The 26,588-nt window shown below is 34.1% G+C and overlaps 1 protein-coding gene and 1 non-coding gene across 4 annotated transcripts in view; one reads left to right on the top strand and one right to left on the bottom strand.

Moving 5' to 3' along the window:
• LOC124364961 (proteoglycan 4) overlaps window positions 1-26,588 on the bottom strand; it is a 105,987-nt gene that overhangs the window by 26,119 nt on the left and 53,280 nt on the right. Inside the window, exons 2-4 of one of the 3 annotated variants that reach the window (XM_046820813.1) lie at window positions 13,972-16,476; window positions 12,357-12,492; window positions 7,736-7,851 (exon numbers count right to left, since the gene is read on the bottom strand). In XM_046820813.1, coding sequence (XP_046676769.1) covers window positions 7,736-7,851; window positions 12,357-12,492; window positions 13,972-16,476 — 2,757 coding nt within the window. Of the gene's footprint in view, window positions 1-7,735; window positions 7,853-12,356; window positions 12,493-13,971; window positions 16,477-26,588 lie in introns of all 3 variants that reach the window. The other 2 variants (XM_046820814.1, XM_046820815.1) reach the window with 2 other exon arrangements.
• On the top strand, window positions 9,459-9,531 carry Trnam-cau. Its single transcript has one exon. It is a non-coding gene; the product is annotated as a tRNA-Met (tRNA).

Here is a 26,588-nt window from a genome sequence, read left to right as displayed (position 1 = left end):
ATTTCCTGCCGGTCTTCAATTTCCTAAAGAGGTAAAGCGAGACCATGTAAGTGTAACACCAGAGCAAATCAACGTTGCGCAACTCCACAGCACCCAATGGCCCGAAACACGCTATCTAGGAATCCAATCAGCTTCCAATCTCGATCCAGTTTTCTAACAATACACTTTTCCCATCATAAGTGTCATGAGCAGGAAATAATCGGGTGGTGAATGGGTTCCACAGTTGTTTGCGCATTACGGGCCTCACGTCCGCGACGTGCGATGGCTGGCCGGGGAAAGCCGTCAGGGCCTCCCACAATCAGATGTGATGTAGCGGCAGTAGGATAAGCAGCGCTCTCAATATCTAGACTGGCACTTGCTAATACAGGGGAAATGGGGGCGAAAATACTAGATTCCAGATGAAAGTTGAATTTCCTGTTGACTTTCTTCTTTTTGCCTACACTTCGAAGTGAAATGATGCAATCGTTACCATCGCTTGGGGTATAACGGTATTAACATGGAGGATGGAGGTGTATTTGAAATTAAAGTTCTAGCGCTTTCTTCCAGAGGAAAGGCTGAAACCAACTACTCATAACCTGTTACTTACCGCAAAGAGGTTTTCCTCCTACTAGATGTTGTATAATAATGTAAATGATGAGGTTGACAATCTTCCTTCACGCTGACAACCCTGGGTCCTTTAGAGAGAAAAAGTTTCATTGGTTTCAATGTTGAACTGTGGTTAGCTTTTAATATAAGAAGTGCTAATCATAAAATGCCTGAGCTAACGGTCGTCATACAATCCCTCCCACAGCGTCCTGATGTGTTATGTTTCAAGAGACATGGACTGATAGTGACAGTGCGCTATTTTTAATACTTTCACGGGTTATAAGCCTGTATCTATATATTTACGCATACAACAACGTGCGGGTGGCACTATAATATTGATAAGAAACGAACTTCAATGTAAAAGTATTCCTTTACCGAGTCATGTGAGCTGTTCAGAAGGCAGTTTCGAGTTCTCTGCAATTGAAGTAAGTCATATTGGTGACTTATACTATATCGTGTCTCTTCACTGAAATTCAAGTAGTTCAATAGACGATTTGTTTACTTGAAGAAATGCTTACATTTTTTCAGCCAAAACTAATAAATAAAGATTCTATTGAGTTTAAGAATTGAATTATATATATTGGGCTAAGTATGAGTTTTACTGAAGCCAATAGAGTAAAGAAACAATCTTCAACTGGAATTGATAACATAGTAACTAATTTGCTCCAGCCCAGACATATACCCTTGAACCCAGTTTATCAGATCGCAAAATGACATTTCTTTCATGTACCGTTTCAGGATTGAGGCAAACCCTTCTGTAACAAAACTCATTACAAGAGACTTTTTAACAAAGAACATGTTAGAATATTTATATCTCAACTTAATTTCAAATTAAATAGTTATGCTGGTTCCCTCAATAACTTTAATTTGTTTATACTTTGCTTGAGTCTTTTCCCTCTGAAACCGCTACGAAAGAAAAATAAGCTAAACACAGTCTCTTGGATGACTGTGGGAATTTAAGTATCAGTGAACGAATCAGGCTTTTATTTAAAACCCAGAGAGCAGTCGACTTCCGGGGTACAAGTCTGTCCACTCAGTATAAGAAATATTGTAAGATATTAAAAAAAGTAATCACTACCGATAAAAGGACGGTTAACGACAGGCACATCTCCGGTGAGATAAATAAATCTAAGAGTGTGTCGGTAGTGGTTCAACATGAAACAGACAAACTTGTCAGTAAACACCAGGAAAATTTAAAACGGGGAAAATATAGTTTAATCTAGTGAAACTACAAACTTCTTCAACACATTTTTTGTATGTGTTGCCAAAAATTAAAAAGAATTTTAAAGATGATTTAATCCCTGCAATAAACCTTTAGAGACAAACTAAAAGTCGTATCCAACAATGTTTTCCCAACTCTCCTGGAGGAATCTCATCGAATTATAATGAGACTTAAAAGTATAAAATCGGTTGGGTGGGGTACCATCCCAACCTCTGTCATTGAACAGTCTGCCATGGAGATTTCTGCTCCATTGGCAGGCGTAATGCATCTTTTCAGACAGAGGTTTTTCCAGAAGAACTAAAACTTTCTATAGAAAACCTACTCTTTAAAAAGAAAGGGTTAAAAGAGAGATATGTCCAACTATAGACAATATCGCTTTATCGATTTTTTCAAACCCTCCAAAAATCCTATGTTTGTATCTTTGAAAAAGTAATGATGAATCGTATTTTTAAACATTTAGAAAAATATAAAATTTGGTTTCATTAAAAAATTTCCACAGTGATTGCTGTTTGCATTTTATTGGAGTCAGTCTTAAATTCCATTGACAAAAAGCATTAAAACGCTTCTATTGTATGTGACTTGACTAAAAGCATTCGATTGCGATGAACATAATTTGCTCTTACTAAAACTTGGTTGTTATAGCTTACGTGTAAAATGTTTACGACAGGATAAGTACGATAGCTCTTATTTGTCTAAAAGAAAACAGAGTCTCATACAAAGCTCAATCAACGAAAACACACATTTCAACAGGGGAAACCATTACACGTGGAGTTCCCCAAGGGTCAGTATTGGGCTATATATACTGTTTTTAATTTGTATTAATGACCTTCCACATAACCTTGTCCGTCCATTACATTATTTGCAGATGACACAACTGAAACAGTAACAGTAGATAATTTGGCGGAGTGTGAAAATGCCTTGTAAACGTCCTTATGTGAAACAAGTAATTGGTTTAACGTTAACGGTCAGATGCTCAACAAGAAAAAATCCAAATAATTCAGCTCATGTCTTTTTAAACCAGCTTCCAGAAGTAAATTTTCATTATTGAAGTTGTTCACTCTCAAAAACTCGTTGAGGTAGTAGTAGTAGACATACACCTTAAACGAAATGAACACGTAGAGCAAATAATAATATATTTAAATACAGCTTGTTTTGCTTAGAGAAAACGTAACTTTGTAACAAATCTTGATATTATTAAGTCTGTCGACTACGCATATGTTTTATCGCACCTGAGATATGGGATGGTATTTTAGGGAAATTCGTTAAACTTAAAAAATGTGTTTCAAATTGCAAAAACGCATTATAAAAATTATGTTTAAGCTCCGATCTCGATAGTCATTTAATGTAAACCATTTGTCATAAATACAAAAATTTTGACCCTACCATTTCTGTATATTTTTGGAGTTTTAGTTTTTACAAATCTAATGTGTAAACAGTTCCATATAAAACAAGTATTAAACCCTTACAATACAAGGAATGAGATACTACATATCCTGATCTTCAGGTACAACTTTAAAGTAGAGAGTGTATTATTCTGCATTGAAACTTTTAGTATAAATTGCCCGATTCTTTAAAAAATTAATATTTAATTCAATTTAAAAAATTCTACAAAATGCTATCTCATAAACCGGACGTATCAGTTTATTGAAGAGTACTTAAGTTTTTAATTTATCTATTTATATTTGTTACACGCCTTAGATAATTGTGTTGAGCCTTTTATTTATACTTTTAATTACTCATTTTATTTATTTGTTGGTTTGACTCTGACAATTCACATGTCTGTATTAGCTCTGCTAAAGAATGTAAACGCGATGTAAAAACCTTTATTGAATTGAATAAATGAATGAACAAATTTTTAATGAATAAATAAATGATTCTGTTTAATTTTATCTAGAAGTTTTTTAGTTTATTTGATCAGAACTTATATTTTGATTTAGTATTTATTGATTTATGTTGTTATACAAATTTTGACTATAATTTATTTCATAATGAAATAATTTATTTTTGAGTGAAGCAGACTTGTGATTATAAAACTTTATTTGTGACAAACCCGAACATAGTTTTTTAGTACTTGGTTGTGTAGTAAATTTTGCAACAAAATAACAAAAATTGTTAAATCATTAATAACTGATATTTGCTATTTCATTAAAAAAATGTATGTATCTTTTATTTAATTTTTATCAACATTTCTTTTCCAAACAGTTCGAATGATGAAAGGTCCTAAATTACTTGTTGAGGGCAAACCACCCAAAAATAAAAGTTAAATGGGGTAGATAAGGCCAAAATATGCTGACTGCCTTTAAGACTTTAAAAGAACAACATTTTGCTAAGTTACGAAAGGCATGTGCATACGATTTTGTAACATATGATGTCTACTTGGTCTACTTGCCATCAAGATGTATTCCAAGGAGTTTTGTGAAATCAAGGTCATTAACCATCATAACATTGTTGCAGCATACTGTTTCTACCCAGAAGTAAAATGTTATTGCTATAGTTTTAAAACTATTTGCTTTAAAATTGCAATGTGTTGAATACTGCACATAAGTTTAGCTCAAATAAATTCTTCTCATTAATTGCTAATTAATTAATACGGAGAGTTGTTTCGTTCCCATATTGAATAAAATAGCTATATTTTGCTATCTGTACATTTAGATTTTTGATATACCCAGAAATTATACGAAACCCTGTGTAACACTGTAAGTAAATTTGTTTTGTAATTAAAGGAATGTTTCCAGTCTAAACACTCTGTACCCTACTCTGTGTTTAGATTTGAAGATATGGCAGACCTCACTATATTCCTTTAAATGATGCAGTAGAGTCTAATAATGTCAATAATCAAAGCCCGTAGAGAGGTATAAAGATATGTAGAGCCTCTTCAGTCTATCGATAATGACATGATGATTTGGGCAACTGCATCAAAAGTTGGTTTTGCTTCCTGAGACCTCTCTGTTCCGGACTTAGAACTATGAAGCTTTAGAAATAGTCCATTAGTCTTTGCAAGAAGTTGCTTAAAGAAGATTTTGCTTATTACGGCATGTTATGTTGAAATACGTGAGTAATTATTTGAAACTATCTACTTACCTGACCGTAAACAATTACACTATAGTTTTATGTTTAAACCCAGAATTAGTTTATTGTTAATAGATTACAGAATAATAACACTACAGTCGATATAAAATAAATCAGCCATTTGATTATACAATACAATATTTGTCAAGGTAAGATATGCTGATATGTTGATATGCTGAATGTATTCACAGTGTCAATAGGAAATAATTGTATTACAGTCAACTGTTTGTATTGATGGGTTATTAAAATAACAAATTATTTAATAACTTTTTAGGGATTGCAAGCAAAAAATGTAAATCAACTTAGCAGTAAATTTCATCACGAAAGACTTAGTTTCATGACTGTATAAATGTTTACACAGCGATAACGAAACCCTTTACTTGTATCGTGTAATTGGGACTCTTTGTTAGCCATTCTATGAGCCGACTGTCCTGAATAAAGTCATTATAAACCGCCTAACAATGCCACTTTACGTTGTTGTTCACATTATAAAAGATGATACAGACACGTTATTCAGTTCAGAGCTGTTACCCAACTCTGGGCACAAATTGGCTCACGTCTAGTGACCCAGGGTCATTGCTGACCAAGGGACCGTGGGTTTTACACATATAATCTCCTCCACCCTTAAAATTTCTATTTCTTCAACACTCCCAACAATAATTCTTAAAGCCCCTATCCATACCCACAACTCTCTTCCATGTCTTATCTACCCTACCAAACTAACTTTTAGCCTTTCAAAATTTCTTTGATTGAATCTCTTCAACAAGTAACTATTAGGCTTATGAAGCCGATGCTACGACTGTCTTTTCTGTTGTCTGGTTTGCGTTGCGTCAAAACATTTCTTCTAAGACAAGGAGTTAGATATATGTATTGCACTCAGATTAAGAAATCTTAGGCGCAGCTCCATAGTGACATGATACTCAGGATGGATAGTGGTTGAGGATTACTATTACTACTAGTAGGGCCACGTCATGCTGAGATTCTCATACTACGTGCACGATAAGGGGAATGGATAGTAGTAAGCAGTAGAAGGTCTCAGCCATGCCCCTTTGGAAGAACAAAGGGATGTTATCTCTCTTCCAGCCCTTAACGTCGGTAGCCTATTCCCTTTCTCGTTTCGGCTTGCTTCAGCCTTTTAAAACCAGATCCACTCCATCCGAGGTTCTTCGCAGTAATTTTTCAGCACATGGACAATTTCTGGTATGGATGCGCCACTCGTAGACAATCATTAGGTTGTCAAGTTTTAAGTGTCAACTTAAGGGTTTGCTGTACCAAAATAGTGGACCCTCCTGGTGAACGTCGAAACATTGCTAACTTAGTTAAAATCTCTAGATTTGTCGATCTCGCTGTAGAGAGGTCCCATCAATCGAGAGGTGTTTAACAAACGTATCTGAAGTTTAGCAGTGATGATATTAACCTTAGTCAAAAATATCTCAATATATTATTGTATTAGCAATATTTTGAGGAGATCCTCTTAAAATCTTTAAAATTCTTCTCTGAACCCTAATCCAATCCACATTACAAAATTTCTCAAATGAAAACATTGAAGGGAGTTTTGGCTCTGGAAGTTACATATTTTTGAACAATCATACACCAAATTTCCGTTTTCTTCCAAAACTATTCATTTTTAACGTCCACACACCTATAATTTTGATATCCATTCCATAAGAAGTATCAGTTATCGATTGAAAAAATGGTCCTTACTTTCCGAATGAATGAATTAGGAGCAGACAGATATTCAGAAAAATTTATACTCTCCATACGGTATGCGGTTTTTAGGAGTAGGCAGAATGAATACTCATTTTCAGTTTACTCCTCTCCTCACCAAACAATGTCTGATTTGGGTTTCCACTGTTGCATCATCAGCAATTAACATCCTGCTACTCCAGACATGTTACATCACGCTTTTATAGCGGTCAGCGGTTCAAGTTATGGTCGCGGTTTACACGTAATACCGGTTTGCTTTAATCTAAATCTGCGGCATTATGTTTAATATCGTGGATGGACCGCTTACATCTGCAATAAGCGGTTTACTGTGTGTGAGTCCAGTGCTGTAGTGTTTCGTAAAGTCTATTAGCTGCTACAAGCAATTAAGTTAATTGCGCTATTAAGCGTATGAAACAATTGGGTGAATCTACGTAAAGTAATTAGACCGCCTTTCTTGATCGGCACGTTATTACATCGTGTTAAAACGAAAACCAACAAGAGAGGTCACGGGTTCGATTGTCGGGTCAGTAACAATTATTAGTTTAGAACTTTTTCACTTCATTACGTTTAGAGTAATGAATTAAAATTCCGTTGGCATGACAACTCTCCGTAATACAAGAAAACACCTAATAAAAGTGTATAGACAATAGGCATTTTCCGAAAGTTTGAGAAAACTAATATTACTTGATTGCTCTGTACATTTTCCTGTGCAATGGATGCCAGATGATAGCTTATAGACTTTTCCCACGCTATTGTACGTGAAGTAAGTTTCCTCTCCCTAGCTTTCATCATCCTTGGTCTAATCTCTGATAGGCTGAAAAACTTGAATGTATAACTAAGTTAACAAACCCGGTGGTAGTATAAGTACAGTAGTGTCCCTTTCTGAGACAATCGAGAAGCGTATTGCGAATATCTTTATCTCTCAACTTTAAGACGTCAAATCAATTATAAAAAATAAAATCAATTGTAAAAAAAAACAAATTACATAAACTATTCAACATAGGTTTATATGAAATACTTAAAATCAACAAAATAATTTGTTTAAATGATGTATGTATTAAACTGAATAGTTTCTCAGTTTTTTTTCTGTAGCCGTTTTAATTACATGAACCTGCTCTAATGTGTATCAGAAGTTCTGAAGTTGGTACTTACACCACTCAGAAGGCGCGGGTTTTCCTGGAACTTCTCCTCAGCCTTGTCGGGTCCCCCCAACTGCACCAGAAGGGCGCGGAAGGCTCGGTCCGTCGGCACGAATACGGTGTACGGACCCTGTAACGGAGTTATGGAATATATAAGTAATACATGAATAATTTAAAGTATATGTATAAAGTACATTGTCTTTACCCAAAAATGCCATCCCTACCCCCTGCCCAAATATATTTTAAAGAAGCAAAGAAATAGAGCTGCTACGAAACTCAAAATCCAGTCGTGGTTTAACGATGCGTGAACTTAAGTCTGTCTGGTAATAGGCTGTCAAACTATTTCAATACATTTCTATATTATCACGATCAAATCTGCATTCATCACACAAAATTACAGTATTATCCACTGTAAAAGTAGTCTATCTATAAAAATACTAAGAAAAGAAATATGGCTAACTGTGACATTTTTTTCCGTATTCCATTACATTCTCCTACGTAATACAAATTTAATTATATTAAAAAGTATCTGTTAATTCATTCTAAAATAATTGAATTCACATTCTAAAGCCTGAGTAATAACCATTTAAAAATCAAATTTCTCTTTTTGGTCATGGTACGATATTTTATGTTCACAGTAGAGCAGTAAAATTATTTCATACTTCCTACTCTTACGCAAGCGATATATCAATAACTTCTCGCACAGCTATTAAAATAAAACATGATCACTTAATGTTTCTTCTAGAGTCGAAGAAATGCATTGTAGCAAACACATGTGTTAGTTTAAAGAATCTGTCGAAATGTAGTCAACTATTCATTGTAAATATTATAATATGATAACACAATAATATATTTAATTAATTAAAGTGCTATATTAAATTTCTTTATATATGTAGCCTAAAAGCATAGAGTAAGCGTAAAAGTAACATCACTTCTTATTTAAACATTTTCTGTAGTCACTGTGGTGTAGAGAGGTTTTTCCAGGTAGTAAAATTGGAAGTTTTAGTAAAAATACTCTTTTAACTGAAAGTTTTAGTACATACTAAAAGAATTTCGTACCTATGTACGGAGATTGTAGGTATCTAAAACTACTAAGTTATTTTATATCCATATTTGGTATCAATCGTAAGCTCTTGCAATCTAGATTACTGATCGCGAGAGAAAAGAAGAGACCTGGATTCTGGCCTATCTGAAATTTGCAGGCGCTACTACTAGTATGTTGCCGCGCCTTGTTTCGTAATTCCATTATTGTTTCACTGTTCCATTGCTATGATAAACAATTCGCAGGGTTGGCTGTGGGGCGAAGCGCCTGAAATTACCGCGCGGCAACACACTAGTACACAGCTGTGCGCCGGCACGGGCCAGGTCTCTTCTTTTCTCTCGCCATCAGTACTTTTGTGGATTTCAATATTACTAACGACTATAGTGCTACAGTAGGCCTAAACAGCTGGTTACTGAAATAAACGTGTTGCTACAGCGAACACAAACAATTTAGGCCAGTCGACACAAAAAGCTAAGTAGGCCTAGTGAAAAACGATAAGTGAACAGATGTTTTAAAAACGGAAACCTGACATTGACCGAGTACATATTGTGTAATACTATGATGAATGATAGGCTGAAAAGTTTCTAAGCTTGACCTTGACCCCAGTTCTATTTGGGTATACAGTACTGTTACATAATGATGTAATATGACATTGTACTACTCTAATATAATTTATTTGGCCGAGAGTTCTCAAGCCTCCGTAGCGCAGTAGGCAGCGCGTAAGTCTCATAATCTTAAGGTCGTGAGTTCGATCCTCACCGGGGGCATTACCTTTTGCAACTTCCTACACTATATTTGTACATGGACTTTATGTACTATATGAGTATTATGATTAAATATACACTTTTTACCATATTTAATTATCCCTCCATTAGAAATTGAGCAAATTTTCTTAACCTGTATCACAAATTGTTAAGATACATTAATTAAAGGTACCGTATGCATACTTCGATATATCTCAAGTTCGTAAAGTAAAACAGCTGTTTAATGTTATTATAATCAGAACGTTGCAAAAAGTCTATTTCTATTATACGGCCTCAAATAATTAATTTTAATACTTAAGTTTGTATAAGTGTTTGTTTTTCGTTACCTTAAACAAGGATATGAAAAATCAGCTGGAGCACAATTTATAGTGCTATTTATTTACACTATACTTATAACTACAGTATACTTATAACCTCTAGATGCTGATTTTACCATTTATAAATATTATCATTCTTATAATTGATTAAAGTTTACTTGCTGTTACTGTCATACACTTCTGTTTCAACCAAACATTTTTTTTGTAAGACGCATACAAAATTAGATGCTTACTAAAACGTGCATTATAATTGACCTAACTAGCCTATAAAATAAAGTAATGAACCCTTCGTTGGTGAACTTCTTTGGATATGAAATAACATATTTAATTTATTTTATGACATATTTTAATCAAATGTTGACAAAAACTGTAAGTCCATAATCAAAGTAAAGAAATATCGTGGTCATTTAAATAATATCTGGTTTGAAGTTTTAAATTTTTTGATGTTTTATATTACACACTAAAACATGTTTTGTTTGCAACAATTTCAGGAAAAATAAAAATAAATAAAAATAATAAAATAAAAATTGGTCATAATTTTCTAGGTTTCCAACAGCAACATTGAAGCCTCTGGTATGGTCAAACTGTACTCCAGCAATAAGTGTTATGTTCAAAACTTCTTTAACTTATAAACTATTAATTGCGGTGGACCTTTGATATGTAAAATATAAGAAACCTGAAGTTCTCGTCTGTTAATTTCTAATTTTCTGATTAAAAAACGTTGGCTATAAAAATGAATGATTTGTCTTTCAACATCTCTTTCATTGAACATTTTATTCCAGTTTTCATGTTGCAACGTATCTCGATACGTTTCGTACTAAAAATTATTAGTTTCAATTGTTCAGCTTCAACGTACATGCTTCTAAGAAACTGCTAAATAAAAGCCAAATTTGTTTCGTTAAAGATTAACAAAAATATTGTCTATGCCGTGCCTCCCCTGTCAGATCTCAGGTTGATGTCGGTAATAGATTTTCTAAAACTGTAACTCAACAGAATTTCTATATGGCAATAGATTCCTTGTTATCACTAGTATGATGACATTAAAATGACCAAAAAAACGAAATAGATTTATCTTTCGGTCGATTTATATTCGTGTACGTTCATTGACTATGGCGATAGTTACTAATCGATCGCTATAATCGCATGCACAAAGTGTGTGTTTCTGTCACACTTTGTGCATGAAAACCCAAAATTACACAACCAAAGTAACGAAATATCGTCCTTTGTAAATGATATTCAACTTGAAGTTCATATTTTGTATGTCTATATTTCTTCATCGCCGAGCGTTTGCTGAGTCTGTGCGCAATGCACGTAGTGAATGACAACCGCTCAGCCGCGGTAATAATGCGGTAAAACACACATTTAATAATTTAATGTCTCAAAATTTGTGTATTTGTATACAAAGTAAATAAATGATCTATAAAAATACATGTCAATTTATATCCCAATAGTTTGTATTAGGGATGACATAGTATGAAATAAAAAAAAACATTTAAATTTTAAATATGTATTATTTAAGTAATACAAATACACTCCCATGTTATCAAGTAAAATATATGTAATATATATGTAAAAGAATAATAATATGCTCTCGGACAGCTGTCAAACTTACAATTTTTAATATTATAGCATGCAACATATTTCGGGTGGAGGGGGGCTCCCGTGCCCCACCTTGCCTGGCAGGTACGGAACATTTCCGGTGGTAACTTAACCCCCTTTAGGACAATCCTAGATACGCGTATGCTAAAAAGAATTATAAATAAACCCAAGTACTCTACAACAAACATGGAAATATATCTCAGCTTCCAAAAACTAAATTTGAAACTTGTTTTAGTATTGAAATACTTTGGTTACTCTACGATAAAAAGTACAGATCCCGAGTTTGAACGTTAACCACAAACTAAAGAGTATACAATAACAGAAGTTACGTTAAAATATCTCTATTTGGACATGTAAAAGTAATTAAAGAGTAAGTAGTATAAATATAAAAAAAGAAAGAATTGAAATTTATTTTTCTTAGTTATTGTCTATCTGGTCGTAACAAAAAAATTATAAGTCCATTTTGTTATTTGAACAATTTTTTATCAATAATTTTGTTTACTTGTAATACATTACATTTTTATAGAAGTGTTGGATTACTGCTTCAAAAAGGTTCGTCTGTTTATAAGAGATGAATTTTTATGTCAAAGCAGAAACTTACAGACAGGTGTTAAAAGGAGTATGATAGGACATAACTTTACTTTAAGTTCATAAATTCTTTTGTAAATTTTCGAATCTTACTTAACAGATCTTTAGTTGGACTCTCGGTTTTTCAGTTGACTTGTTGTACCAGCACTGCCTCATCCAATTCTGGCAGTGGATCTATCTGCGCTCCTGGTATTTACGGAACAAATGGACCAAACAAGTTCTCATAATCGTTTACTATTTTTCGTTTACAAATGTTGAATGAAAATCCTAAATCGTTTCAGAATGGAGAATGACAATGAGTGTTACAGGAAGCACCACACTTACCGGTAGCATTCAAGATGGTGTCCAACCCGGATTGTCTGAGGAACTTGGACATGGCGTACAACCCTTGACTCCGCAGCACGTCCACCAAGGCCGGCTGTCCGGTAGCAGCGGGAGATGGAGCGGCCTCGTGGTTCACCTGGGCACGAAAATACACATCACAGTCGGAAACGTTACAAGATACTTCGAGGAAACAAAAGTAAATAATTTAATCCTTATGTAAACATTAGTCTGGGACTAAATAACCGGTTAAGGGTTTTTTTTCTTTTTCTTTGTTTAATCTCATTTAAACCTCAGCGTCAGCTATGCCGGCTTCGAAGTGCACTGGTTTTTTTTTTTTTTTTTTTATTATTATTACATGATTGGACCTCCCCGGGATTTGAACCCGTGATCTCTCGGTTAGAGAGCCGAGACTATAACCACTAGTCTACGGAGGAGGACTAAGGTTAAGGGGTTGATTACTAAATGTGTTCCTTCTGATAATCGAAAGTCGAAATGACACAAATTTTAATTCAACTTACGGTTTTAGACGTACTGAGAATGTACTGAACCATTCAGAATGTTGTTTGGTTGAGCGCATTTTACGTAACTAACTCATTAATGGGTGCAGTAAAAAGGTACATTTTTCACTAAATGGTCACTAGAATACAGTATCGAAAGGTACACGAGTTAAAACACAGTCACTTTACATAAACGAAACGTTTTCCCCTATTTTAAAACTAAATAACATCAATTAGTTTGAAATGGTCTGAACGGAATTATAAAAAAAGAACTCTTACAACTACTTTTTTTTTCATTCCAAGTTTTGCACATCTTATGTACGCGTGTGTGCGGGTACGGTTCACAATCTTGCCATATTCAAGTTTTCAATTATCATTCCCCTCAAGGTATTCCAAACCAAATGACACATTTGCTTTGAATAGGATAGTTAATTTTACTTCGGCTCTTTTAGCTATGAATTTCCAGAAAATTTCACTGTAATAGACATAACTTAAGTATGTCAACAACTTTGGCCCGTAAAATACCAATCATTTTGTTATTTTAATAAAAGTAATCATGAGTACTGTATAAGGAGGATAAAATAGAGAGACTTTGTTAAAGAAAATCCACGAGTTTTATGGCCTTTTTACAAATGGCTCGTATACCAATGAGGCAGACACTGGTTAAAATGTAAATAGTCAGCAGCGATCGTCCGTCAAAAACGTCATTTCGATTGGTAATTTGATGTTAATAATCTATAGACAACTTTTATGCCTACGTTATGAGTACACTTATAACGAATAAAATGTGGAAGCAAAGATTAATGATTTAGCATTACAATAGAATGAAGAGAAAATCCTAATTAATATTTGTCATTACAAGATTAATGTAATTTATTAACAAGGGAATACAGAATTGCTTGAACTCTCATTGAAATAAAGGCCTATATACAGATCACGTTGTTTATTAGTGAATGAATAGTAAATTGGTCATAATTAATTATCTATCTAAAATTGTACATTAACAGCTAATGCCCCACAGTTTATCGGTATCCACAGAATATTCTGGTTGTAATCGTCAACTTTGGTCCATTATTAATAAATACTTATTTATTACGTTTTAAAGTACAATTCACCACTACCTGCTGGATAGGCAGAGGCTCCGACGTGGTGTAGGCAACGTCAGCCTGTTGATTGACAGATTCAGGTTGGTACTCCTGCTCATCATTACTGAAGGGAATCTCGGGAAGGTCCTGATTGAACTGTTTGTTCGATTGGTAAACGTTGTTTAGTTGAGCGTTCGAGTTTTGTTGGTAGATCTGCTTGTACAGCTGGTCGTCGTAAGAGTTCTGAGGGGAGATGTTCACTTGACTGTATTGAGAAGTTGTCGACACAGAAGGAGGAGGGGGGAAGGTCGTTGTGTCATGGGTTGGCACTACAGTATTTGTTGAGTACGATCCATCTCCGAAGTCTGATGGCACTGTTGGGAGGAATGAAGCGGATTTTGATGGGGCTCTTGGAGTAGTCGCATGATATTCAGGACTGATTGAGTTTCCAGGAGAGGATGGGTAAGAGAAGACAGGCCCGGCATGGGTGTTAGGTGATGTATTGAAGGTCGGTAGAGTTGGATCTGGTGTTCTGGCCGATTGGAAGAATGGTGCGCTGGTGGTTGTTTTCGTTGATCTGAAATTGAAGTTGTAATTCGGCTTCGTTGAAGATTCAAAGAAATTCGGAGATGGAGTTGGTTGGAACGTGTTGAATTTTGTAACTGGTTTTCCCGAGTGCTTTACGTATGACGGAGATTCAACGGATTCCTCTGGTGTGGCATTAGCTAGAGAGTTAGAATACGTCGGTTGGTCTGGGTCCACTTTGGTTGACTTTGGTAACTTTATTTCTCCCTTTTCAATTTTCTTTATGATGGAGTCTACGTCTCCGTTACCTTCTTTTGGGTTGTTCTCATTCCCTCTGACCCCTTGCACTTTTAGGGTGCCATCCGCCTGTTCCTCCAAAATCACAAAAGTAACTTTCTTCTGTGGCAGTTCCTGTGGGACATTACCCAGCTCTTCCAGTCCACCATCCTGTGTCTGTCTGATTATCTCAAAATCCCCTGGCAAACCCCTTGTCAACTCTTTCAACAACAATTCAGGAGGTTTTACTGTTGTAGTCGTTGTTGTAGAGGTCGGCTGGTTTATCACGATAGTTTTAATTTGTGGAGTTGGTTTCTTTGACGAAGGGTCTATTTTACTTGGAACTTGTATAATTTTAATATTTTGGCCATTAGGTAAGTAGATGGGAGAAGAGGAGTTTGCGCTTGATAAGAAATCTAGATTTGGTAGAGCATCAATCTGATCTGATGTGGCGGGTATTGTTCCTTTGATTTCATCTAGGAGTCCTTGTTTTTGGAGTTGCTGTCGTATGTGTTTCTGTAACTCATCTTCACTTTCAAACTCCAAGACTTTATGCCTAGGTGTCACATTTGGCGGTGACGGAGGCGTTGACGCTTGCTTTTGCTGAGCCTCAATCAGTTGTTGGAAAAGCTTCTGTCTATCAGGTTTGATAAACAACTGTGTCGGTCTTATCGATACTTGCGGCTTTGGGCTCTCAGTAGTGGTTTTATATTTGTATCTTAACCTATACGGTATATTAAAAGTTGTTGTTGCTGGAGTAGTAGTTGTTGTCAAAGCTGCTTTCTTCTTTTTCAGATAATTATACGTAGTTCTCCTAGTAGTCGGTTGTGTAGGCAAGAAAGTTGGATCATTCTCAAACTTGTATGGAGGTTTGGTCGGTGCTGGTTCAAACTTGTAGTTTGGTTTAGATGAAGAGGTTTCAAATTTATAAGTAGGTTTTGGAGGAGCGGATTCAAATTTGTAAGTTGGCTTTGAAGGCACAGGTTCGAATTTATAGGTAGGTTTCGGTGGAGCTGGTTCGAACTTGTAAGTCGGTTTGGGTGGGTCTGGTTCAAATTTATAGGTTGGTTTAGCCGGAGCTGGTTCAAATTTAAAGTTAATTTTAGTAGGATTCGTTGGCGGCGCCGGTTCGAATTCGTATGTCTGCTGATGTTGTGGAGCGTTTTGAGGTGGGAAGAAGACAGGAATTTCTTCATTTAAGTTTTGATTGTAAAGCTGGTTCGCAAACTGCTGGGAAGACAGCAACCTGTTGTATTCCTGTTGAAATTGATTTCTTAGGTTCACGTTGGTCTGCGTGTGACTCCCTGGTTGTTGGAACACAGGGTTGCTCTGCTGACCTTGCTGTTGGAAGGCGACAGGCGGACTGCTGGCAGCAGAAAGTGTGCTAGAAGGCGGCCTCTGCTGGGGTACTGATTGCTGGTTGAACTGTTGTTGCCGTTGCTGTTGCTGCTGCTGTTGCTGGTGTTGCTGTTGTTGTTGCTGCTGTTGCCTGATCTGCGCTAGGTACTGAGCGTTCGTCAGAAATGGCTGCTGCCCGAGACCTAATGACTGCTCGATGGCTGGAGGATGACTCTCCTGAGGTGGTTGATTGAAAGAAGCAACATTCTGCTGCAGATTTTGCAGATGCCTCTGCGCCGATGTCAGTTGAAACCTGTGCTGTTGAACATCATTCAGGATCTGGCTCTGTTGCTGAGGTGATAAACTCTGTCTCGTCAATTGTTGATTGTAAGGTTGGAACTGAAACAAAATTGGAATGTATAAATATTATGCAATTTGAATGAAATAACATGATACATCAAACCTTAAGAAAATACTAAGTACAATCAAAATATAAGAAATAGTTTTCTTCAATGCGACAATCATTTAAACAAGAAGTAGAAATATTGATCTTTTTAAGTGAGAAATTCACTTCGGAATCTCGTTGGAATGTTTGAGGTGTAAAGCGGTCACGAGATACTCAAGGGCATTTCCTCAGAAACGGCGAATTTCCTCTCTCTACTTTCCCTGCATTGTTGGTTTCTCCCACAGAGTCGTCTGCTGACCTTCCCGCGCTTTCCCCTCCCTCTCCCGCCAACGTGCGCTAACACCCGTGTTAGCGAACTTATCAGCTGGTCGATTTAGTCCTTAAAAGCTCTCGATAATGGTCAGATTTAGCGGTAGTTTGGCAGAAATCGACGTTATCATCTACAGAACGACTATGGGTTTAATATCATATTAGGTCACTCTGTTTTTAAACGATTCAATCTGGGAACGTATAAATACTTATATAGGCCTACACACATTTTACGCAAAAATACAAATGCATATTTTTTACAAAGATCTAAAGTATAATTTGATAGGACGCATTGAGTATTTAGTTTCAGTACTAAAGGATTTTCAGGAAGCTTGAGCATGCTTTTTGGATATTCTGTTATTTTTAAAAAAAAAATAGACTGTGGTGACTTGATGGGGATTGGGTTGTTTGTAAACGTTCAGAGAGACTATATAGTTTTTAAAATTTAAGTTCTAATCGTAGACACCCCATAGCAAGGAAGTATACGGTTATATTCCGGTATCTAGTTTTTGATTAAGAGTTGAATTTATTAAATAGTGCGACATTTCTTTATTCTCTGTAATGTACTTTTTGAAAATTCATTATTTTTGTAGTAATGTTGTAAGTTTTAGATAAAAGCTAAAGCTGATCACACTTTTTATAAAATTTGTAATTATTTTATTCTTAACCTTTTTAGCAACACCAATACTAAACAAAACTTCCAAATTTTCAAGATCCTACAGTTTTTTATTCCAATACAATTTTAAATGGATTAGTTAATTACCAATTATAATGTAAGTACTATGACATTACTACACAAAATATCGGATTATAACAAGTAATTACGTTATATTAAATTAACATTTTTTGACAAAACAATCAAAAGAAAACAACCATTTATATCTCTGGAAAAACGATGTGAACGGGGAATGCTCACATCTCTAAATGGGAAGAAAGTATGAAATTCCTGGTTAGTAGAGCCAAGGCTCCCAACAATGCTATCAGGTGATCTGTTGTCACTGCCACGTCTTGCGCAATTATTGCCCATTGTGCAACCGTCACTGGAGAGTACACGGTACAATACTCTGGAGGCGACACTTCACCGATAGTGGAGCTTTCCCTACAATTTGTTGCCAACGGCCGCCTTCCGGCTGAAGACGATCCGATCTGTTGTGCAACAGGACTACCCGCCTCTGGCCGGAGGATGTGGTGATGGTTAGGCAGGAAGAATCAACAACAATTAGACCACCAGGAGAGATCCTCAAAAAATCTATTCTTTCAGGAATTAATACCATCGTTCTTAAAGAACTGTTCAAAAACACAAGTTCAACCAAGTGATGATATTATTTAGAACATCGCTCTTGCACAGGCTTCAAGACCTTCGAGAGTGAAAAATTCGTAACCATTGAAAATAAACAAGAGGTTTCAAGATATTTAATATAAATAGCATTCACCTGGCCCATTATAAGTCCCCAATATCCTAGAATACGAGTTTTTTTTCAGAATATCACCGTACTAAGAGTGAAAGTGAGAATGGTACTTAATTCGTTTAAGTACTATTATAAACTACCAATGTTTTCCTATGAAGTAAATTGTAAAGTGTTATTGAATTGCTTCTTAAAAGGCCTAGAAATTATTTAGTAAACTACAATGTATTTAACAAATTTATTTTAAAATAAACGTACCTATTTTTTCAACGAATGGTAAATCGATAAATATTTATAAAATTATCAGCGAGTTCACTGAAGAACGCCAAAGCTTAAAACTGATTAGGACCAACCTTAAAAAATAACAAAAGTAAACCCAACTATGAAAATATTTTAAAAGAATATCGGCCCCTCTCTTGTATTATGCAGTGTTTTCAGGTATTATCTTATCAATCCATATTAAAAGAAAAGGTGAGAAGTATATTGTAAACAGTACTGTTAATTGTCAAAAGTGGTTATGCTAAATAGATTTTCAATTTCGTCTCACCAACTCAAGTTATTATTTTTTTAATGAGAAGCTTGTCCCATTGTGCCTTTTTTACCCCTCCGCCGTTTTACCTGTGCCAGGATCTTATCAAATAGAATAAGGCTGAGAGTCGTTATATTACAGCCACTCGCTATCTTTAACTACTGATCAAAGTCCAATGCTTATGGCTGTGCAGCAACTGTATCTCCAAGAATTCCTGTATTCCTAATAATTCATCTCATATATGACCTTCAAATCATTGACTCAGCTGGATGTTGTAAGGTTTTAAGGATTTGTTGGAAGGATAATTCTAAATAGTGTCATATATATCTGCTAGAATATTTGGGGTTTGATGAAGAGAATTTAAAGTTTATCCCTCTATACTAATACCTAACAGTATTTGCAAGTTTAAACTTTTCGAGGGTAACTGTAATTTGAACTGCTCTTTTAAAAGTTCAGTAAAATCAAAACAAAAACTACTCAAAATAAAAAATTATTTTAAAGCCACCGAATCCAGTGTAATTTAAATTATATATTTACGTCATAGCGTGGTCGAGTTCTGTAACATGTAAAATAAAACAGACCCTTCCCGGAAGTAAGCCGAAAAACAGACTTCGTGGGAAAAGAGATGTGCTGCAAATTATCAGTCATCACCCGTCACCATAGTGTAATCAGAAAGATTGTGGTTGCATCACTCCACACAACATGTCTTCACTTTCGTCCACTGCCGTGACCTTGACCTCCCTCCCGACCTTCCGGTTCACAGGTCAAGGCTCGCTCTCTCTCGGCCGGCCCATCCTTGCGTTCCTCGATCGAGGAAAGCCGTCCTGCAGCTTTTACCGACCAAGGTGTGGTAGCGTAACTTTTGCGGAGCAAGTCCCATATTTGAACGTGCCCATCCTGAAATTGGTTCTTCACGGTGGAAACTCTTCAGCACGTTCAAACATCACGTCTCAACAGCTTCGAGGACTATCAATGAGTTGTTAGAAAAGGCTTATTCAAATATGGGCCCCACCTGAGTGAGCCTCCAAGAGAAACCAGCTCCTCTCAGAAGAGATGGAGTGTGCAGGGATGTGGCTGAAGTTTGGAGAATAACTGAAGATAGGGGTTCCAGAAAATTTTGACTGTTATTAGAAGATCGATTAAAATTTTAGTAAAAAAAACTCACATTCTTTTATGGCAATATGTACTAAATAAGTATACATTTCCTCACACACTGTGCCCCTATTACTACATCGATATTTTTCTAAGAAATCGTTTATTCTTGGGTGAGATTATATAAAAGTTAACATGTTCCGAGTTTAAAAAATATTAATAATTAAAATACTGCTAAAGACCGAATGTATGACATATTGTTTTGATTCTTTAGTTTATTAGGTTCAAGTTTACAACTATCCTATAGATAGTTTTAAAGTCACGTTTTAGAAAAGTCTATTATATATTTTTATGAATTGTTAAATTCAAAGAATTGTATCCTCTTATCAAAATGTTAAGTGGCCTAAAGTTAGCTTGCTAATAAGAAAAACTTTCTTGTTTTGTTAAATTGCTATATCGTGGAATTAATTAATTATTGCAGAAATTCAATCTTATATCGTAAAAATTTATCAATTACGGTCGGTATTTAACTATGGGAAAATAATAAATTAGTTTAAACTATTTCCATTAAATACTTAAACCTACTCGTAAGTGTGGTGTTTGCAATACACTTTTTGTTAATTGTCAAAATAAGAGATGTATTATAATTATTCTATATACAAAGCGGTGGGCCACACAGAAAAATTATTCCAGTTCAGAGCTAAAAATAAAAAAAACATTCCTATAAAAGCAGTTACAATTTAATGTATATGTTTATAGTTCTTTTAGATTAAAGTTAAATTTTTGTGAAAAAATTATTTGGTCCATTTTTTTTGTACTAAACACTCTCTAGTAATCAGTTCCTCACTCTTTACTGCGCAGACCAATTTGTTAAAAAGGTTACAGAACATTAATACCCGATTAAAACATATGAAAACCACTTAAATAAACCAATATTTATTATTACCAACAATACTTTTAAATTTGTTTAGTTGTAGTGAATTAACAGAATGTTTGATATATTTTTGGATATATATTTTTTCATGGCTCATCAACATGAAACTGAATGATAGAGGGTATACATACATTCTTGCATAATACTAGATTGCTACTTATTAATGATAGTTAAAACGTTTTTTACTTATAAAAAGAATAAACAAAACAGTGAAATGCATTTATAAAACAGATTAGAATATATAGACCATTCATAAAGAGTGAATATGTAACCAAGTAATGCGGTATGTTACTGATTGTAAAATTGAGATATAAATTAAAAGTAACTCATAGGCTATACAGTAAAAAAAGACAATGACTTGAGCTGACCCTCCAAACGTCTATAATTACGATTGAGCTGTGGCTCTAATGACTATTATTATTACCTCCAATAATTGCGGTAAGCAAGATACTCGTACCTTTTGTTTTATGACCTATTCTTAATTTCAAATTGAACTCATTCACCAGCCGTGCACAATTTTTCTATTGTGTTCTGTTGTAGCAGTCGTCGTTAGTCTTCCTTTATAGTATGTCTTTCAGCCATTGTTTCATATTTTTTAATTATTTTTTGTATAGTTTTAAAGCAAAGTTTTCTTAAGTCTGAACTTGCACCACATTTTTGTTTATTTTTCTGTTATTTACGGTTGCCTATTCTTAATGTTACTTATTTATTAATGCTTTACTTTAATTGTATTTTATTGCTATTACAATTATTAATTGATATTTGTTACTAAATCAGTTATTTATGTATATATTTAATATTGTTATTTAATGTATTCTTTATTTATCTCACATTCTTAACTATTTATATGGCACTACTTATAAATATAAATGTAAGTGATGTTGCCATCATGTATATGAGTTATTGTAAATTGGATTTTTACTATTGGAATGTAAATAAATTAAAGGCAAGTAGCAGTGTTTCAAGGTTGCAGATAAATTGACAGAGTTGTTATAACCGATTGAGTTGTTAAAATACCGATTGGGTTTTAAATTTTAAAATACCAAGACACTCGTAATAAATTTATTGATGGCACCAACTACTTTATATTATTTTATGCAGTATCCACGGTACTAGTTTTTTCAATATAAATTTTATATATATATATATATATATAGGTTAATTTTTTCATCTCAATTTTTCAGATATAGGTACTTATGAAGTTGATTACTGTTTTGTATTTTGTGTTAATAATTCCATAAATTAACATTTTTTATGTAGAGTGTTATATGTTTCTGTAAAATAAAGTGACCATTCCTATTCTATAAACTCGCGAAATTAGTTACAGTTAGATTTACTACACTTATCGTTTACGTAACAGAAAGTAATTCTAATTTTAGAAATACGTAAGTGCCTTTTTGTTTATTTTACGTATAAACTATTCTACTGATTATACTGAAATTTTACATGAACATTCTTAGGGTACCTAGATGGATAGAGGCCTATTATTAAGTTGAAAATTTCTTCTGGATACACCCCACTGGTCTCTAAAGCAGTTAAAAATCCAAGCCTCTAAAGTTGCGAAATATTAATTGAAGGAGCCTGTTTAATCTAATCAACTGTTCTGTGTAAACATTGTAATATAACAGCACGACCATATGTTTAATTAATTAAACCACTATTTTCAATTTGTTTATATTGTTTAAATTCTCTACGGGGTAACCATTAACTTTCAAACCGTTTTTAGAGCTCAGCGATTAGGTAAGTACTCATCTTCCGTAAAAAATGTCCTAAAACATAAGATGGCAACAATTTGACTCCTTTTGAAGCAGTCGGCAAAAACTATGCTAGATGAAAGTTAGCTTGACCGTGTTTTTGAATTAATATACCAATTACAATTCTAAACGTTCTAAAATATTAAAAATGTTTTTCAATTTATAAAGTAACAACACGTAAATAGTGTCATTGTTAACGAACTTTTAACTGTATATGTTTAGCAGATATTAATATTAGATACGAGTAAAGAAGACAAACTTACTATCTCAATTTTACTCGCATAAATTTAAAGGATGTTATTATACCACCCTAGTCGTCTTTTAACAAAAGTAGTCTTCTCTGATCTGCGTATGTATATACATTTTCTTGATAGGGAAACAAGGAAAAATTAACTATGGACAAAAATTATAGACCGGAGTTAACTACAGTGGCTATAAATATATTTTTTTAACATATTTTCCTGATTGTGGCAAGAAAGCAAACTCAGTGGCGACAGAAATATAATTCACTCGAACCAAGAGAGACTTGAACAGGTGAAAATCTACGAAATTGCGTGCGTAATCGCGGTTAACTACCAGTAGTTATAAATAACATCTAAATAATCAAATAAAATACTTTAATTTATGAAAAAAACATGATTTTCAAGAAGGACGATTTTCAAAACTTATGCTTGAACTGAAAGAACAGAGGAAATTATCATGTTGCATACCAAAATGAACTTATTGAGTTTATCGTGAAAGTAAATATGAAAATTAAAACTTATTATCTTTACAACTGCATTTATTATAATGTAATATAATCTTGCATTTTACCGATTTTTGGCTGTCATTTTAAAATGAAAAAAATATTAAGTTTTATTTCCACTTTTGGCTTACTAAGATGTACAGCATTATATGTTTTTACATTTGAAAAACGCGAGAACCATATGATTTTTGCAAATTTAGTACTTAAAAATTCACGAAAACACTTTTACTTTAAGGATTAATTTTGAGGAGAAACTGTTTCAGTTACTCTTCTACAATAATCCATTCTTTCAAGTGACTTGAGACATCTTACATAAAACATCCTATATTTGTAAGTCTATAAATTATGGCTGATATTATATAGATGTATATCATCTATAAAGACATTTGGAGTCGATTCGGTTGTTGATTTCAAGTTAGACACATCTGTCGAGTTGTTGTTGCTAAGTTGAATTCTAAATCTATATTTAGACTGTTGAAAACAGTCTTACCTGAAAATGCTAAATTAGATACAGTCCTACAATAAATCAGTAACACTACGTTTCGAGATCTGCGATCTGATCTCTTCTTCAGGTAAAGAACTAACCTAATACATAATATTACAAACTAGGTTAAAATAAACAAATCTTACCAAAGCGTTGTGGCACGCCTAAGTCGTAGGTTAGTAGACGAATGAAGACGTATTGTGACCTGTATTCCGTAGTTCTGTTTTAATGATTAGTGTTTTGCATAGTTTTTTTATTAAGTGCATGTTTATAGAGTTAGTTGACAAACAACATGTAGGTTGTGATTCCTGACTTAGGCGTGCCACAACGCTTTGGTAAGATTTGTTTATTTTAACCTAGTTTGTAATATTATGTATTAGGTTAGTTCTTTACCTGAAGAAGAGATCAGATCGCAGATCTCGAAACGTAGTGTTACTGATTTATTGTTTCACTGAACGATGGCAAATGTCCGGAAAAATCCTGTTTCCTTCACAATCCTCCATCGTCAAAAATAACCTTCAAACAAAGAAGGAGATACAGTCCGATCTAAAATTTCTCCATTAATTCATTACGCTTTACCTATTTTTGGTGAAAGTTTGATTGTGAAAAATACACTCTTACAAGGATCCAGAACAGTCGTATAAGATTCGTTTATAACCTCGAAATATATGACCGCTTTAGCGAATATCGTACAATTGCTCAAAGTTCGGTTCAGTAAGGATTATTGTCTTAATATTTCTCGACTTTAAGTTATAGTTAGTTAATTATAAATACTATACTCTTGACACAAATTCTACATTAATCGTAAGCTAATTCATAGAAGTCACAAGAGTGAGCGCGGTGCACGACAAAATGAAGGGAAATGGCTTCAAAACATCTAAGACCAAAATAAAAGTTTGGTTACTTCATAAACCTAAATGCATTTTAAAATGTTCTTATTTCTTGTAAGTGTGTATGTAACTCTTATAAATATATGTATGGATAAGTTATAAGTAAAATTGACCTAAGTTGTTTTGTAAACCATAGTTTATACTTTGAAAAACACTTGGAAATAAAGGCATTAATATTATTATTATATATACCAATTGAACGATGCTCTTGACGAATTTCAGAGTTTATGAACTATTATTCCCTATTGATAAAGTTCCTGTTTTATAATTTTTATATAGCATAGTCTTAACATTAAACGATGTTTACCATTATTTATTTAGTTTAAAATATAATATAGATAACATTGGCATCGTTACCCACGGTTATTAAGTTTTATAGATGTTCTCAATTCTACATTCTTCGTTTTGGAACAATAAACGTTTCTTTAATGTTGTGTAATGCTTTTTTCTATTACCATGAGATATAAAACACAAATAAAGAGATTAAAACACTATCTAAACATTTCCGTCAGTTCAGCATAAAATAAAAATTAATAGAAATGATTTTTACTTAACCCTATGTATTGCGTTTTTGCACTTGAAAAAGAGCATAGATAACAATCCTCGAAACGGTGTTCTATTCTTGTAACACGTAACGATGGCAAAATCCGTAAGTCCTGTTTTCTTTCCAAATCAACAGTTATAAATATTTTTTTAAATATATCAATAATTAATAAATATCATGTTAATAAATAATGCAGTAAATAAAAAATTAATCCAAATGGTACTTCTAACCTTCTAGGGATTGCAATGTCCAATGTGAAACGCGAGTAGGAATATAATGGATTTCCAAATGCTGCTCAAAAGTATTAAGAAATTCCTCTGAAACCGATCTTTTCTCACGCATTTTAAACGATTTCAAAATAGAAATTCCAAACAAGAACCAGGCACCATGTCTAAAACATGTCACCTGCATGTCACTGACTATTGACGTCACGGTGTGGTGTGAGCATTTATGGCAGGTCATTACCATATCTGGCACCGTGCCACGTTTTGGTACGCTCGTGCCATTCTACTACGGGGTCAGGCTTTGTCCTTCCTATCTGTTGTGAAAACTGTGTGCAACATTCTCTAGCAGCTTGTTTCCTGAGTAAACACACTCGGCACATTATACGAGTGCATATACAATCCGGTTAAAACGCCTTGCGCGTGATATTTTTAGCGGTTAGATTTCCGAGAAACTCCATACTTGCACATACTGAAAACTATATTTTTATGTAATCAGCAACTATTTATCACTTCAAATGGTTTAGAGAACGATTCAAACGATATGTTTAAAGAACATACAACAATAAATGAATATCAGTTAACCAGTGGTAATGCAATATGTACAAGAGGTACAATATTCATTGGGTAGGGTACGATAAGCGGACCCGGTTTTTTATATCGAAACTGGCAAACGATATTACTTAATCATAACCATCGATATAATAAATCGATACTGATTAATTATTTTGAACAATTAACATCATCTACATCAACAGCTGTAAACACTTTCAAATAATACTCGTAATGTAATATTTCAATTATTTATAAGTAACATTTGATTATTAAAAATGACAGTAAATTTTAGAAAACTAAACGACACTGCTTTGAAAGATGATAAAAGACATGTTTTTTGTGACTTCAACATGTTGGACTCGTACCGAAAAAACCCATTGTGTGAAATTTGTGGGTAAGAAACAACTGTAACTGTGAGAGGAGCAAATATGGTCGTCTTCAGTTTTCCTAATTTTGGTTATAATAATTTGTTTGATCACTGTAAATATTAAATTCATATTTTAATTTAAAACATATTATTGTTATTGAGGACTATAGATACTTTTATATCGATTGATAGTCTAGGATTTGAGATGCGAATATTAGGTATCGATGATTACATTCTTCGATATAAAAAACCGGGTCCGCTTATCGTGCCCTACC

Source organism: Homalodisca vitripennis, chromosome 6, assembly GCF_021130785.1.
Source record: "Homalodisca vitripennis isolate AUS2020 chromosome 6, UT_GWSS_2.1, whole genome shotgun sequence".
Taxonomy (NCBI): Eukaryota; Metazoa; Arthropoda; class Insecta; order Hemiptera; family Cicadellidae; genus Homalodisca; species Homalodisca vitripennis.
The sequence above is the reverse complement of the archived record's forward strand: the minus strand, read 5'-3'. Positions and strand labels throughout refer to the sequence as shown.